Here is an 18,574-nt window from a genome sequence, read left to right on the forward strand (position 1 = left end):
GAAATGGGTACCCCTATCACTCTCGATGATTCTAGGGATACCGTACCTGCATACAAATTCCTGAACTATTTTCTTGGAGGTAAATGCAGCAGTATTAGTGGCTGCTGGGTAGGCCTCAACCCAATTGGAAAATACATCTGTGCACACTAATACATACTTAAGGTTCCTGCAGGGTGGTAATTGGATGAAATCAATTTGTATCACCTGGAAAGGTCCATCAGTCGGTGGAATGTGGGACGGTTCGGTAAGGATCACTTTCCCTATGTTCTTTCTCAAGCAGGTCAGACAGGACATTGCTATCTTCTCTGCTTGTGAAGAAAAACCTGGTGCGCACCAGTATGCCCTCACCAACTTGCACATACCCTGTTTACCTAGGTGAGTTAGACCGTGTGCTGCCTCAGCCAGGCTGGGGTAATATGCCTTGGGGGCTACTGGCTTACCATGTCCGTCCCTCCAGAGCCCAGCGGACTCTTGCCCACACCCCTTGGACTTCCAAATGGATTTTTCCTGAATTGAACACAAATTTTGCATCTCAATTAATTTCAGCATATCAATGGTTTGGAATGACATAATTGTTTCAATTGGGGAAGACATTTTTAACCCTGCTGCCCATTTTGCAGCTTCATTGGCTCTCTTGTTGCCCAGTGACACCGGGTCATCCTCACATGTGTGGGTTTTGCATTTAATTACTGCCACTGCTTTGGGCAGTTGGATTGTTTCTAAGAGCCACCTGGGCTGAGTGAGGAGGACCGAGAGGTTTAGCTTCCATGATGTCTGTGTCATTTACAACAGCATAACCTGTACATAATTCACCTGTGTCTGTTTGTCTATGACAACTCCCATCCATATAGAAAGTTACATCCACATTCTCTAAAGGTGTGTCATGTATGTCAGGTCTAGCAGTAAAGGTCTGATTCAGATATGTCATACAATCATGAATATCATCATGTCTGCCGAACTCACCTCCCGCCAGCAACTCTTCTCCTTCCACCCTTTGTACATCATGTTGCACATATGGTAGGTATGTTGCTGGATTCAGCGTACTGCAACGTTTGACAGTGATATTTGCAGGAGCGATTAGAGCTAGTTCCCATTTGGTGAACCAAGCCGAAGAGACGTGTCTGGTTTGAGCTGAGTTCAACAGAGCAGATACAACATTGGGAGTGTAGACAATCATATCATGGCCCAATACTATGTCCTCACTTTTACTCACCAATAAAGCGGTAGCTGCTACACTTCTCAAACAGGTGGGGAGTGATCTTGCTACCGTGTCCAATTGGGCACTGTAGTATGCTACGGGCCTACTGACATCACCATGTGTTTGTGTAAGGACACCTGCAGCACAACCATCGGCTTCCGTACAATATAAATCAAAAGGTTTTTTATAATTGGGTTTTCCCAATGCAGGAGCTTTTGTCAGACTATCCTTAAGATTAAGAAAAGCCTGTTCTGATTCCTCAGTGTGTATGACGTGATCGGGCTTTGAGGAAGAGACTAGTTCCTGTAAAGGCAAGGCCAAAATAGAAAAACCTGGGATCCACATTCGGCAATATCCACACATTCCCAAAAAGGTACGAATTTGCTGTTGATTCTGCGGCAGTGTCATGTTTTGTATGGCCTGGATTCTATCATTTGTGAGATGTCGTAACCCCTGGGTTAGGCAGTGTCCCAAATATTTTACTCTGGGCTGGCACAGCTGTAACTTGTCCTTAGCCACTTTGTGTCCTGTATGCGAGAGATGAAGTAACAAAAGTTTAGTATCATTCACACATGACATAAAAGAGTCAGAACATAGCAATAAATCGTCCACATATTGAATTAGAACTGATCCATTGGCAGGTTGAAAAGCTTGTAAACAGTCATGCAATGCCTGGGAGAAAATACTGGGGCTGTCTATGAAACCTTGTGGCAATCGTGTCCATGTATATTGCACACCTCTGTATGTGAATGCGAATAGATACTGACAGTCATGGTGGAGAGGCACAGAGAAGAAAGCAGAACAGAGGTCAATGACAGTGAAATGGGTTGCATTTGGTGGGATCTGCATCAGGATGACAGCTGGATTTGGCACTACAGGGAATTGGCTCTCTACTACCTTATTAACACCTCTAAGGTCTTGCACCAGCCTATAACCCGTCCCACCACTCTTCATTACTGGAAAGATGGGACTGTTGGCTACACTAGCTGTACGAACTAAAATTCCCTGTTGCAATAATCGCTCAATTATTGGAAACACCCCGAATTCTACTTCCTGTTTTAGTGGGTACTGGGGAATTTTTGGAGCTTGCCTACCGCCTTTTAAGTTTACCATTACTGGGCTTACATTTGCCATTAATCCAGTGTCCTGTCCATCTTTTGTCCAAAGGGAATCTGGAATTTTGGGATAACATTTCATCTACTTGTGATGGATTTTCTTTTAAAACAGTAGAGTGATACATTATCCTTTGAGGAGTGTCTAACATATCCCGCACCTCGTATACCATTCTCTCTGGGATATCTGAATATACACCATCAGGGGTGCAATATATGACACATCCCATTTTACATAACAAGTCTCTGTCCAGCAGGTTAGTAGGAGCCACGGCAGCCAGAAGAAAAGAATGTCTGGTATGCAATGGCCCAATACTAACCTCTGCGGACTTTATTAAAGGATAACGTTCCACTTTACCTGTCACACCCATTGTTGGTATTGTCTCGTTGGTCACCTGTAAATTAACGGGAGATTTCATCACTGACTTGGTCGCCCCTGTGTCTACAAGACAAGGATATTCAGTACCAGCTACATCAACCATCAAGACCGGTTCTTCCCTAGTACTTCCCATTAACCTGACTATCTGTAGACTACAGGTATGACCTGACCCCTAGTGTTGGCTACCATTCTCCAATAAAGCATTTACGGCTACAATTGGAGCTGGTGCTTGCTGAACATTTGCTGGCCTCTGTGCATATTCCTTATGGTGATATCTAGGTTTGCCCTGATGTGGGGTCCATACTCTTTTTACTGTGCAGTTTCTACTTAAGTGTCCTGTTTGTTTGCAATTAAAACATGACCGTGATTCAGGTGAAAGCATGAATCACGCTGTGAAGTTTGAGCAGAGGGTAAAGGTGGTGGATATGGGTAAGGATATGGAGGGTAAGGGTATTGTGGGGGATAAGAAGTAGGTGGATATCCTGGGACCTGTGGTTGCATTCGGTTAGTGGGATAGAGTTGTGTTTGTTGTTGAGTGGGGTTAGTGAGAGCAACTTGTTCTGACATGAGGGTGTGTGCAAGTGCAAGCGTGTCTGTTGGCTGTGATGTTATCGTCATTCCCAACAGAGCTTGTATACTGACAGCCATTAATTTTTCGCTCTGGGTCTCCCTCTTTTTTTAGATGTTTTTGTCATGTTCTATGGCAGACTCTATGAGGTTATCTTTTGTAAGTCCCCTCCAGCCAGGCTGTGAGGTCTGAACCCGAGTTTTTTAATACTCTTTTAAACCGTCCATCAATATCGTGACTATCATTCCCCTGTGGTGAATGCTATCTTTAATATCTTCTATCCCAGTGTACTGGGCGATAGCCTGAAGAGCCCTGTCGCAATATTCTTCTACAGTTTCACTCTCCTTTTGTTTGATTGTGAAGATTTTGTTCCAGTTAACTACTACTGGAAAATATACACCCAGTTGAGTAACAATGCGGGAAATGTTACCTTGGTTTACTTGGTCTGTTAAGGGAACATCGCCATCCAATACACAATCCGTGATAAATTTTGTCACGTCGGTATTGCGTGGTAGACAGGCCCTTAACACCACACGCCAATCTTTATTAGTGGGCTCATGAGAACTACCCAAATTTCTCAAAAATCTTTGACATTTGGCTAATTCCTTTTTTGGATCAGGGAAATCATTTATGATGGAATTTAGTTCTGCCCTTGTCCATGGACAATGCATTACTACTTCCCTCACGGGCACTACACCGTTTGCATCCGCATTTCCATTCGGAACAGTTATTGTCCGAATGGGAGGCAGACCGGCAGCGTTGCTACCTCTGACCTGGTTACCTGGCTGGGGGTTTAATCTGCTGCTGCTATGTATGGTATTAACAACTTCCTCAATGGGTGCAGAGTGTATTAACACTTCCCTTGCTGTTACCGATGGAGATGGCGGTACCACCCGTGATTGTGGTGATGCAGCATCTATCATTTGCACAGCATGGGAAATGGCAGACATTACAATAGGCTCATCATCTACATCATAAACATTTTCTTTATGGTTACTTAAGAGGGGGTACAAATTACTTGTTACATTTTTATGGGTATTTTTGGTAACTGTACTTGCACCTCCATCCACATAAGGTGGGGGAGGTGAGCGTGAACTGCTGACAATACTCGCCACAACGCTACCTTGCCGCACGTGCGCGCCAATTTGCGGCTCGCCCGTATTGCAACTCAGCGTCGTGGACGTATTTTCTGGCAATGCGCTCGCAACGCTAGTTTGCGTCGTTTGCACATTCTTAAGCCAAACATCCCCTTCATGCTGCCATAGTTTTAAACATTCAAAATACTTAATCTTTTTCTCTCGGGATCGCACCATACTGATGTGATCCTGGACATTGTCTAACACACTTTTGTCAAAACTACCAATTCTGGGAAACGGTCTAACACTCTTCCTCGTCATATTAAACCATGAATCACAATACCTTATTGCATAAGTACCGTACTTAGTATGTATAATACTAAGGGCCGATCCAATCGGAGCCTCCATTAGCAGCTTTCAATAAAAATTTAAACTGGTGAAAGACAATCAAGATACTTTCACTTACCTGTGGACGATTTTAAGTTGGCGGCGCCCACACACCTGGATAAGATTTAGTAAGGCAACTTCCACACCTGGATAAGATTTGAAACAGGCAACTTCCACACCCGGATAAGCTTTAGTAAGGTAACTTCCAGACCTATGAGAGTTTATATGTCGGCCACTCTCACGCACCTCTATACAACAAAGACAACATGTACACCTGCTACTGTGTATAGAACGGTAAAGCTGCTTACCGAGCGGCTAGGCTAACCCTTGTACCTAGCCCTTAAGGATCATACGATACCCTTAACTTTGTTCAACAAATATTCACTGTTACACACTTTTTCCTGCGCAGAAAAATACACGTTTAACCCAGATATTGGTAATAGAAAAAAAATGTAAACCTCAATGGCTTTGTTCAAACACGTGGCAGCAGAACCGGAAGTGTGTATACGCTATTGTGCGACCAGCCGCATACACAATTATGCGACTACCACAAAACCGTATAATGACTTTTTAACTGCGTACGCAAAAATGCGTTTTAGCCGCATACGCAATACTGCGGCACCCCTCTAAACGCAAGGTTCTATCATCAGAGGAAAACAAACTTTTTCCTCTCTTGTCCCTGGATTCTAGTCAGCTTCCTTAGTTCACACGGAGATGGATAGCGATCTTTCAGCACAAAGCGGTTGCAGGCAAACCCTGCATGTGGCCACTCCACCCTTTGCTGAAATATTGATGACCGTATGTACCGTGTGAGCAGGTAAGTGACTTCTTTACGAGCCCCCAACTAACGAAACTGGATCAGAACCTTTATATACCCCTGCCTATACCTTCTAAAATCCTTCCTATAAACCTCTAAGAATAACGCTAATTTGTGTACGCAGTCTGACCGCAAATAAAGACAGGAGTGGAATCTGTGGTTCCAACACACACAAGTATTATTCAGGTAAAAGTACAGTCAGTTAAACGCAATTGATACATACACAATTTAGGCATAAAAGGAAATTATACAGACCCCAAGTACAGTATACATACGCTGCGCCTCCGGACCCAGAGATAGACCTCAGACTAGAGGCCCTCAGTACATACAGCATTCAGCATGGACTAACTAACCAGTATTCGGACACATGTATTTATCCCCCCCAGACTAAAACAGGACAAAGGGGAAATTTCCTGCTGATGTCATTGGTTCCCAGAGGAGAAGCATATGTTACCGCACTTTTAACAGGCTGGTTCAAATAGACTCCCCCTGCCTCTAACAGCAGGGGAATCTTTCTAATAACGCCTCCTGTAACATTCCAACAGCTAAACATTTTGTTGCTTGTAAGTTCTGCGATCCGTAACTTGAGTTTGCATGATGCGATCTCTCCAACTATAACACCGGGATGCTGTAAAAAACTTACGCATCAGAACAAGACCAAACACACCTTGCTTATCATGTATAATACCTTAGTTATCAAAAACCTTTATTTCTCAGCATTTAAACTAACTAAACCAACTTGAATCATACATTTGATGCTTATTGAACCTTATGAGTGAATATGAAATGTGTGGGTGTTCAGGGTTTGGTATAAGGACGCTAGTTAACTTGGGATAGATGCGTGCGCATAAAGCTACTTTTTCAGCGGTTTCATATAAAGTCTTATGCATTCACTAATATGCAACTAGTTAATAGCGCTCTTGTGAGTATTATTGTGTGTATGAGAAATGATGAAAGAAGCGATCGCATTGTGCTAATATAAATATCGCCACATGTTCTATATTGTGAGTTCACCTAAAATGGCGCTTAGGCGGCCATTCGCAAAATGGCGTCTTGCGATCGCATTTCTAAAATGGAGTCTTGCGGCCATTCGCAAGATGGTGTCGCTGCGATTAAATTTTAAATTGAACTTGTCTCAGCCAATTATTCAGCTTCGACACAGTCCAGAGTTCATGGATATCCATGCTTGAGCACAGGTGACTTAATTAGTGCCTCATTCATTTTAATATAACCATCTGTGCTGAGCCATAGATGTTTAAAACCTAGGGTGCCTTGCGGACCTTGTTTGGGAATCACTGACCTAATAGAAAGAATAATAGCTTTGAGTGGACATACTGAGCTTGATAGAACTTCCTGCTGGTTTGAATGGCAGTATGATAAATGAATGGGCACATTTGCAAATAGTGTCAAATAAATCAGTTAGTTTATCATAATTGAATTTTCACCATTTTGTTCATCTCTAGTCTGCATGTAAAGTACTATGAAACCGTAATGACTTATCCACTGACATCCCCACCATCATCATTGGTGATTTCAGTATCCCTAATCATAGTCCACATTCTCCTTCTGCCTCCAAACTACTCTCTTTCTGTCTCTCCCAATGGACTCCTCTAGTCATCAGGATGGCCACTGCCTTATACACCAGACTATACTCAGTTTCTAAATTCATTAACACTCCTTTCCGTCTCTCCGATCACAACCTTATCACCTGCATGCTCTCTTCCATTACTTCAAGCTCACTGTTATTGAAGTCTCCCAAGCCTCCTCAAACCTGTAGAAACATTAATGCTATTCATTTTCAACAACTTTCCATCTCTCTGCAACAACTACTCTCACCAATTTTTACATTTACTTCCCCTGAAATTGCTGTATCACACCTTAACCAAACTCTAGAAATAGCCCTTGATGAAGTGGTTTCAGCTAACCTTTACACTTAGATGTCAACCAAGGCATTCTAAAGTAACAAAACACCTAAAAAATGAAAGTACTACTTATAGTAAATCGTTCTCCAAGTGAGTTCTTTACATATAAGACTATCTGCCTCTGCTATCGAAAGGTTCTGGGCACATCTTTGCTCAAGCTTCCAACCCCAAACAACATTTTAATTAATTTAAATCACTTCTTACCCCTCCCACAACCAACCCACCAGCTACTATCACTGCCAAAAATCTTTCTTCCTACTTCAAGGACAAGATTGATAAGATCCAAAATGAATTGGTATGCTCTTCCTCAGCCAGTGACCTGCTCAATTCCTTCCCTGAAACCTCTGACACATTCTCTTCATTTGATCCCACAAATGAAGGTGAAGTATTTACACTCTTCTCATCCTCCCGCTCTACTATCTCTACTCTTAATCCTATACCATCACTCATCAGTTTATCCTAACTTTAAATTAAATCTGTAGTTTCTCGCTCTACTTGTATATTTTCATCATTCAAGCATGCAGTTATTACTCCTATTCTGAAAAACAAAAGCGGACCCTGACTCTCTCAAATTAGTGTCCCATTTCACAACTCCCATGTCCCTCCAAGCTACTTAAAAGACTTTCCTACATCTGTCTCTCACACTTTCTGGACTTGCACAACTTATTAGACCCACTTCAGTCAGTCTTCAGTCAAGCTTTCATTACTAACACTCCATAGCGATAGGTTGAGAATGATTTGATCACTGCTAAGTCTGAAAGCCATTACTCACTTCTTATTCTTCTGGATCTCTCTGCTGCATTTGACAGTGTTGCTCACTCTCTTCTCATATAAACACTACAATCCCTATGTCTTCAGGTCACGGTCCTATTTTGGTTCTCACCCTACTTATGAAATTGGTATTTTATTGTTCGTTTCTGTGGATCCACTCATCTATTCCTCTATCAGTTAGCTCACTCCTAGGTTCTCCTCCTCTCTCAATCTATAGCATGTCTCTTGAGAAATGTATAAACTCTTTCAGATTTCAGTATCATCTGTATGTGGATGATACTCAAATCTACAGTATCTATCCTCTTGAGATTTGTCAACATCTATGTTGGTCAGTGTTACTGAATGTCTTTCTGAAAAATCATCTTGGATATTATCTCTCCCCGTCAAACTTTCTAAATCAGAATTAATAATATTTCCACCGACCTTTAATAGTTACTAGCTTGATATCTCTATCACTGTTGATAACACAATAATGAACCCTATCCTTCAAGCTTGCTGCCTAGGTGTCATCCTTGACTCTGAACTGTTCTTTATTTCACACATTCAATCTGTTTCCAAATCTTGCTAAATACATCTCAAAAACATATCTGGAATATGCCCATTTCTTACACTTTAAATACTCTAATTCATGCACTCATTATCTCTCACTTTGATTATTGCAATAGTCTTACTGGCCTTCCTTAAAACTGGCTTTCACCTTTACAATCTATTTTGAATGTGCTATTGGGATGATCTTCTTTGCTAAATGTTCGTCTGCTGCTCAGCTCTATCAAGCCCTCCATTGGTTACCAGTATTCAACCGAATTCAATATAAAATATGTTTACTTACACATAAGTCGAAACTACACCAACATACATTTTTTTGGTTATCTCATAATATCTCCCAGCTTGACCTCACCGCTCTGCATGACATCTGCAATCTGGGAAACTCACCTCTTCAGACAAGCTTATTAAATTCCAGAACCACCCACATAACCTTCATAAGCCATCCTACCCATTTACATTCCCTCTAAACAGTCCACATATAACTTTAAATATTTTCTCTTTCTTCAGTCACATATCCCGCTGACTCCAGGCCAACATTTCTGTGTCTGGATCATACAGCCCACCAAAAACTTTTGCAATCTGGCTGGACCCATATGTAATATGTAGCATTTATCCTTGTGTATCAATGCCTATTTCCCTATAGATTGCAAGTTTGCAAGCAAGACCCTCTTACCTCTATGGCCAGTATCCTATTAGCCATGAACATTTTTCTCAGGAAAAAAAACAGCTTTTACTGTGATTTTTGCCTTATGTCATTATCGGGCTATCCAATTAAAAGCCTATGTGTTTTCGCGCTCGTGGACACGAAAACGGGGATGATTTTGGGGATTTGGTTTGCTTGCCTGAGGCAGGTGAAACACATTCCCGAATAAGTTCCGGCTTTCTGAGCTAAATGTATAGCAAAATTGCTACAGATACAGGTCTGTGTTTGTTTTATTATCCAGTCTTGTTTTATTACTGTTTTGTTCCTAATTATAAAGTGCAACAGAATATGCTGGCGCTATATAAGTAACTGTTGTTCATAATAATAATAATAATAATAATAATAAATAAATAGTGAAATAATAAAAAGTAATTCTGAGAGTTTTAAGCTATACTTGTTAGGGATAATGAGCATATACTGTAGACTAGTAAAAAGAATACTGTAGACTTATGGAACTTATGGAAATTGCCTTTTACTTAGCAGACTTTTTGATATAATATATGATGGATGTGCACATTGATGTATACTGGGCGTACCATCAAGGTACTGTACACTGGTACAAAAGCAATCACATGAACTTAACATGTCTTATTCAGACTTGTATTTTAATTATTCTACATTGCTTTTTTCTATTCCATGTATTATAACATTTAAATAACCTATAGGTTATTTGAATCCTGATTTATGTTTCTTTGTATTTTTTCTTCTCACAAGATTTTCCTCCTGGCCCAGTTATGGTGAAAGTTTGCTGTGGAGATGTAATTACAGCTGCAGCACAGATTGAATACTTCTCAGAAATTGAAGACCTTAAACTTCTCCTTTCAGAAATACTTGATCCAGTAAAGTTTTCTTGCCAGGTAAAAAGAGTGCTGCATAACCGAACCAAATTACTAAATTGCTTTCTGTCTGTTTTCTGAGCTCAAATGAGTCCCACTAGCCCTGCTCACTAATATGATCTACAAAGTGTATAACATGATTAGAGCCTTCCAGCGTGATTGGCGCAACTGAAACAGACATCCAGTCATGCCATTTGCCTAAAACAGATGACCTTCATCATTGCAGTTGCAGTTTAATAGTGTTTGGTCCAGAATATATCTGTCAACATGGAAGTAAACATTACTTGAACTGTAAAAACATTTGTAGTGTTTATATAGAATGATAAATGATCACAGCACAAACCTTATAGGAACTGAAGGAAAGAGTACAGTGAATGAAAAAAAAAATCAATTTAACAATCCCAATCTGAACATTTTAATGGTCACAAGTTACGAACAAGATTCAGCAAGGTTTTGGGATTCAGCCAAACTGGCACTCTGTATTCCAGGTATCCTTATTGTTACATTTTATCAAAGGCTAAAAATACAATGGGCTAAATGTAATAAGGTGTTGTCAAAAAATATGAGTTTAGCACTAAACTTGCACTTTTTAAGTTCTCACAGGCCTATTTATCATATTTTTCAAGCCAGGACAGTGCCAGTGGAAGGTATTATCCTAGCAATGATTTATTTCCAGAGACAAATTTAACAGTTAGCTTTACTAAAAAGGACTCCAGTTAAGAAAGATACTAATTACCAGCGACATATTTTGTTTAGTATTACTGTGATATTTATGAACATGCTGCTGGTGTTTAACATGACTTACCTGTCCAGCGAGCTCCAGCTCTGTCTTCCTGATACACAGCATCCTCTGCTAAGCTGCCAGCAGCCTAACCTTACCAGCAAAGGCTACTGACTAATACAAGTGTGTGACGGCTGTCTGAGCATGCACGTTGTGCAAGAGCTGTAACTAGACTTTTTGGTGCCCTGGGCCAGAAAGAGCATTGGCGCCCCCTATTTTTCAAACAGGGATATAAGACATGTGCCCAAAAAAAGAGTCTGGCCTCATGGGTAAAGGCCATAACAAATCTGATTTGCCCCATGCAATGATGGTGGGGTACCAATCTCATTGTGCCACTGTTATGCAGATGTCATTGCCAAATACAGTGTGAATCCATTGGCTGCAGTGATGATACACAATAATTGTGCAATATAACTCACCAGCTCTAGATGTAGGAGAGAGCTGGTGATGCACCTGTAGCAGGATTTGTCCATCACAAAATCCATGCACAAGCCTGGAGCCGGCAGGGTAGATCACCAACTGTGGGTATATAAAGAGTTCTATATGCAGAAAATATCAGCAGTAGGGAGATCTGTTTACATGTATGTACTCTGCGCTTGCAGTTGAACTCACCGGTAAGGGTACTCGAGGTGTAATGGTAACACCGGGTTCGGGAATCAGTGGCTGTGTTCAGGGCTGCCATCAGAAAATATGGAAAACTTGAAATGAAAGTGCGTGTGACTGGCGCCAAGTTTCCTGTGAGATCTGGTAGTAGATCAAGATGTACAGCCAGAAGCTTTTCAACAAGGCCCCTCAGGGATAATATTTGGAATTGAAAGGTCGTTTTGGTGCTTTCTTTCATCTATTCTAAATTAAAAGCTTCTTGATAGTGTTCTCAGTTTGTTTAGAGATATATGAAAAAAATGGAAAACTACTCTATCGTGTAATAATGTAAAGTTATACAGGATATACTCAATAATAGTCCTTGGATCCAAAAATGAAATACTGTTGCAAAATCCAGTTACCAAAAATTTTTCTAGCATCGCGTTTCACAGAACCAGTGTCTGCTTCCTCAGCCTAAAGGGGACAGATGCAATGCTGAGGAAGGGGACAGATGCAATGCCAGGAGGTAGGTGACTATTGGATTTTTTTCACAGGTAAACTATGGGATTTGTACTGGAGAAAGGGACGGAACACCTGGTAGAAGTGTGTGTGTGTTATGTATGGAATTAAATTATAATTTCTATGGTGTGTGAGTTCTGTCATTATTTTACTATTTTTTTACAGTGGTGGTATAGGTGCCAGCTGCCTGCTGGCACTTGCAGTTCCACAAGTGCCAAAGGGCAGGCATGCTGGCTCCTGTAGTTCCACTGTAAAAAACAATAGTACTAATCTATTATTCACACTATTACCCCTGCAGCCACCTGCCAGGGGTGCAAGGGAAGAGCCCCAGCCTTCAGCGTAAGCCTGGGGTGCTCAGGGGAGGGGGGGACCCCTTTATTGGGGGTCCCCATCTCCCCTGACATCCCCAGCTTGGGCTGACTAGCTTGGACTGTTAATGCTTTGACCAGAGAGACACAGTGACAGGGTCACCTGGCTGTGGCATTACGCCCCAACTAGGTTTGAGTCCAGTGCTGGTTTTAAAAATGGGGGAACACCACGCCATTTTTTCCCCTATTTTTAAAACCAGGACTGGCTCTCAGAGACCATTGCTGGTTCCTAAAATACGAGGGAAACCTACACGTGTTTTCTCCCATATTTTAAAACCATGACTAGCTCAGGAGTTGGGGCTGGTAATGCTTTGGGTGGGAGGGGGGCTATGTCAATTTTTGTTTAATTTTAACCCTTTATTTTACAAAAAAGGCAGAAACATACAGAGAACATACTGATCTGTGTATGTTTCTGCTAGACTTTGTTTTTACTAGACTATTTTTACTTTTTGATTTTATTGTGTCTGTGATTATAATAACGAAGTTTGGTAAATTCACATGATGTATTCTTGTCTATGGAAAGAACTGCCATGTTCAGACAATGGTGTATTAATTTTTAGTTGTATTTACGGCTGCATTTTAACTTCAAAATCGACCGTGTTCACCTCTAAAGATACAGAAAAAAAAGTTATTCAAATAAAATTCTTTGGAGTGTGTGCCTTGTTACATACTCGCTATGCGGTCCTGTTGAATCACCGGATGCAGCGTGACTGCTGGGTCCCGCGATCACAGTGAGATCACGTGGCCTACGGCCATCTAACACCACAGCTGGCCGCTCCACCCGGATGGCAGGGAGACGTAGGACAGAGGAGGAGATGTTGGGAGTGTGTGCCAAGTTACACACTCCAGACAGCCCCGACGGTGCTCAAGACTTCCGGGGAAACTCAAACTATCGCGAGATCTTGGTGGTTGAGAATCTGGTCTCCGGATGTCTAATGGAGGTGTTGTTAGTTTAATTGATTGTGGCGTCCGATGTGTAGCAGCTCAATAGCCTTCCTCAGGGACATAATGTTCTGATTAAAGGTATCTCTTTATATAGCGCTCAGTCAGTGTGACGTCATTCCTGCTGACTATTTAGAAGTTGTCATGGTAATGTGATGTGGTTGGTTTAACAAATAATCTGATTGGACTTGTGGGACAAGCACGTCAATACATATATATAAACAGATTTAGATGTATGCACCATTGCGTTGGATGTTTTAAATGCAGTGTAGGTACAATTACCTATGTATTAGATGTGGAATAATCCTAGGAATGTGTGTTAATGCACATGCTTTAATGGGTAAATGACTGGTCAGGAGGTGGCTTAGATGATGAATAGCTATCATTGTATCAAACAATTGTATTTAGGGTTAAATAACCCTATTATGTGTCTTATTGCCCATATTTGACTGTCATAGCTATTAGTTTAGTTTCTGATGAATTGTTTAGACACCATGCTAATTATGCGATGGGTTGCAATGATGCTGATTTACATTTATTTGTTATGTCAGTGTAGGGTGGTAAATCATCTGCAGTTTATGATGGATTTCACTACATTATCTATGCTTAATCCCCTGGGACTCTGGCCCTGATTCAGAGCTGGACGCTCTGACAGAGCGCTCGCTCTGAATCAGGGCCGGGCTATTTTTTTTTAGAACGGTCTCCTGGCCGCTCGCATAGCCGTGGGTGACCACCCACAGCTATAGCGAGCGGCCAGGAAGATGGTCGCGATGGTCAAGACTATCTCGACCATCAGGCTTCCGACGAGACCCTTGTGGTAGGGTCTCGTTGCCGCAAGCCCCAGAGAGATTTCGGCTCTAACAGTGATGTCAGTGGGGCCGCCCCCAAACGGAGGCGTTCACATGGGAACGCCTCCATTTGGGCAGCCACCCCCTCCAACCCGCCCACCAAAGGGGTCGTGCTGTCACCCAACATCGACAGCATGCCCCCTTTGGTACAAGACCCGAAGCGACGGAGTGCCCGTCGCTATCTGGGTCTTGCGTATGCGCACGACAGAGCCGGTTCCATCGTGCGCATGCGCACTGGCCCACCATCGACCCGGTTGCAAGCGCACAGCACTTGCGACCGGGTCAGAATCAGGCCCTCCGGCCCTCATTCAGAGGCAGTCGCAAGAAGCGATCGCTCTCTCCGAATGAGGGCGGCCTCCTGGTCGTTAGTTAAGCTGTGGGTTACCATCCACAGCTTAACGACTGACCAGGTTGGGTCTCGCCACTCGTAAGCCCCAGGGAGCTTTCTGCTCTGATGGAGCAGGAAGCTCCCCACTGACATCACTGATGATGTCAGTGCGGCCGGCCACAAAACGTCAAGCGTTCCTTAAGGAAACCACCCCCCAGGCACGCCTACAAAACGGGGCGTGCTGTCAATCAACATTGACAGCCACCCCTTTTGTAGCGAGCTCCGGAACGACAGAGTTTGCACATGCGCAGTGCGGCCACTGCGCGTGCACAGGACTAACCATCGAGTCAGTTGCGAGCGCATCGGCGCTTGCAACCGATTCGGAATGAGCTCCTCTGTGTGTTTAATATAAAGATCCATCTTAGTTCATCAGTGTCTAATTTGTGGTTGTAATCGCCACCTCTCCAGTTCTTTTGGACTGACTGTATGCCCATTATTTTGAGTCCTTTGGGGTTCTTGTGTGCAAGTTTGAAGTGATTTGACAAGCTGTGGGTCTCTGATCCTCTACGTATATTTCTTACGTGTTCTGCTGTTCTGATCTTATTGTACTGATGTATCTTAGCCCAGCACATTGGAGAATACTCTGCAAGCTACTGAAACCATTCGAAGTAACCATCTGGGCAACACAGATGGTGTAATGGTTAGCATTACTGCCTCACAGCACTGAGGTCATGGGTTTGATTCCCACTATGGCCCTACCTGTGTGGAGTTTGTATATTCTCCCTGTGCTTGCGTGGGTTTCCTCCGGGTACTCCGGTTTCCTCCAACACGCCAAAAATATACTGGTAGGTTAATTGGCTCCCAACAAAAAAAAATTAACCCTAGTGTGTATGTGTGTGTGCATGTGATAGGGAACTTAGGCCCTCATTCAGAGCCGTACGCTCTGAGCAGAGCGCACGCTCTGAATGAGTGCCGCCCTCCATGAAAATGGAGCGTCCTCCTGGACGCTCGTATAGCTGTGGGTCACCACCCACAGGCTATACGAGCGTGCATTTTGATGGCCGCGATGGTCGTGACCATCGCGACCATCGAATCTGCGTGCCGGAGCCTGCGGTTGAGGTTTTCAACCGCAAGCTCCGGAGTGATTTTGGCTCTATCAGAGCCAAAATCACTCCCACTGACATCACTAGTGATGTCAGTGGGCCGGCTTCTGACGGGAGGCGTTCCCGTGGGAACGCCCCCGTCAGGGAGGCACGCCCCCGGCACACCTACCAAAGGGGGCGTGCTGTCAATCAACATCGACAGCACGCCCCCTTTGATCAGACACAACGAGCGAAGGACTTTCCTTCGCTCGTCGCGTCTGGCGCATGCGCACGACGGAGCTCCCTCCGTCGTGCGCATGCTCAGTCCAGAACATCGACCCACTTGCGAGCGGACAGCCACTCGCGAGTGGGTCTGAATCAGGCCCTTAGATTGTAAGCTCCACTGGGGCAGGGACTGATGTGAGTGGCCAAATATTCTCTGTAAAGCTCTGTGGAATATGTGTGCACTATATAAATAACTGGTAATAAATAAATAAGTAGCAGCTAATGAAGTGAGTTCAGACATTTTCAGCTTGAGTTAGGTTATTCCCTTAATAAAGCTAATAGAAAAGAAACTGAAGGAGAAGATGAAACAAAGTGATTCCTTTAAGTATGTTGGAATTGTAGATCAACTTCTTTGTTAGCTTTGCCAGGACCCAAGGGCTGCCAAGATCTTGCTAAGGATCACTGCAGTTTGGCAACCATGCTTGATCCTAGGTTTAAGTCTCATGTAATATCTTTATTTCCAACTGACACATACAGTATCTTCAGAGTTGCAAAGATCTCCTTGCCAGCAATCTGACAGCATATGGTGAAACAACTACATATCCAGCTTCTCCTGCAGATGCTGCTGCCAGGAAAAAACTAGCCTTACTCAAAAGACCTACTGGAGGAGTGGATGATGAGGCAACTCAGTGCACCAAACACCATTTTACATCTGGACAGGCTTAGAAGAAATGTCCACAGTCATTGACACCTCTATCTGATACATTAAGCCTCAATAGAATGGTGGAGGATAATTTTAATGACAATATAAAAATTAGCAATTCAAAGAGTCCTTTTGATTACTGGGATGAAAAAAAGGCAATTTGAGGCTCCTTGTATAAGTTAGCTTTGGTGTACTTAGGAGTCGAATTTTGAAAAATACCTTGTTAGTGGGCACATACAACATGGAGGAATATACTCCCCGATTTTCATGTTTCTAGGTTTCAAGGTCCAGGAGTTTGGACTGGGCATTGATGAGTCAGTCAGCGAGGACATATGATTATATATACTGTATGTAGTTTGTTTGTTTATCGGTCTAGTTATGCATTTAGACACCCTGCATCGATTGGGATGAAACCTATGCGAGGTGGTCCAGTTGGATCCTGGCAAGGTTTTAGGGGGGGTTAGGGTCCTGCTCCGACTTCCCATTGGTGTACGCTGGGCAGAATTTTGACCCAGGAAGCCTGTTCTGAGCCTTCCACTGGATAGATTTGGATGAAAACTTCACAGAAGGGTAGTAGTTAGTCAGGAATGCCTAATGGAGTGGTTGGGGTCCTGGTTGGATGGCTTGATGGTGTGCGCCAGGAACAACTTTGACCCAGGGACCCTGTTCTGAGCCTTCCACTAGATGGAATTGAATGACATCACATAATTTGAACACAAAATTCACAGAGTGGGAATATTGGATCACAGAAGACATACTAGTGGGTTGAAGTTCCAGTCGGACCTCCGGTTGTTGTACGCTGGGCAGAACTTTGGCCCGGGAGCCTTCCACTGGATGGATTTGGAAAAAACTTTCCAGAATGGTAAAATTTGATCCCAGAAAAAATACTAGGGTGTTGAGGTACCAGTTGGATGTCCCATTGGTGTACGGTGGGCAGAACTTTGACCCGGGGATGCTGTGTAGAACTTTGACCTGGTGAGCCTATGCTTGGCCTTCCACTGGATGGATTTGGATGAAAATTTCACAGAGGGGTGTAAATTGATCTATGATGCTTAATGGAGTGATTGGGGTCCTGGTCAGACCTCACGGCAGAGGATGCTGGGAAGAACATTGACCCAGGGAGCCTGTTCTGGGTCTTCCACTGGATGGATTTGGATGACATAACATAATTTGGATGAAAACTTCACAGAATGGTAACACTGGATCCCAGAAGGCATACTAGGAGGTTGTTGTCCCGGTCAGACCTCACATTGGTGTATGCTAGGCAGAACTTTGACCCGGGTAGCCCGCGGGATACACCAGAGGGTCTGCTTGGGAAGAGTACTTGTCCATGATGCTATTATTGCTGCCACTTGATTTTCAAGCCCCTTTCTTACCTTGACATTGTTTGAATATGCACCTTTTCTTTATGAACAATATACTCTTTTCTATGGATTATTATGGATGTGCGGACTCGTTTTTTCTTTTTATATATATATATATATATATATATTGTGATAGGATCACTGGTAAAGTGGTCTGTGGCAGGTACATTTGTCCCAGATTCCTGTCTTATGTGTTCTAAACCCCCAGGAGAAAGTCTGCAGTGTAGCAGGCTTGAGTCTCGGCTTTTTGAAAAGCCGGTTTGGGACCTTGGGCTTGTGGGTGAGAGGAGAGGGAGGGCTCCACCCACGGCCACTCCAGGTTTTGGTTCTCGCAGCCTGGTAACAGGCTTGTTAGGGTTTCCACCTGAGAGTGGCCAATATAAGACTAGTATGTTTAGGGCTGAGTGTCTCACCTGGGAGAGCAGGCAAGGAGATTGCTCAGAGACACTGGAAAAACCTATCTTGTGAGTGTTGTGCTGTGCCTTTGTTGCTGGTGAGGGCTTTAGGCCTTGCCAGG

The 18,574-nt window shown here is 43.2% G+C and overlaps 1 protein-coding gene across 1 annotated transcript in view; it reads left to right on the forward strand.

The window, feature by feature from the left end:
- BANK1 (B cell scaffold protein with ankyrin repeats 1) overlaps positions 1-18,574 on the forward strand; it is a 533,405-nt gene that overhangs the window by 145,053 nt on the left and 369,778 nt on the right. The window contains exon 5 of the mRNA XM_088453252.1: positions 10,194-10,336. Coding sequence (XP_088309378.1) covers positions 10,194-10,336 — 143 coding nt within the window. The remainder of the gene's footprint in view (positions 1-10,193; positions 10,337-18,574) is intronic.

The sequence above is a fragment of the Taudactylus pleione genome, unplaced genomic scaffold (genome assembly GCF_031769625.1).
Source record: "Taudactylus pleione unplaced genomic scaffold, aTauple2 ptg000573l, whole genome shotgun sequence".
Taxonomy (NCBI): domain Eukaryota; kingdom Metazoa; phylum Chordata; class Amphibia; order Anura; family Myobatrachidae; genus Taudactylus; species Taudactylus pleione.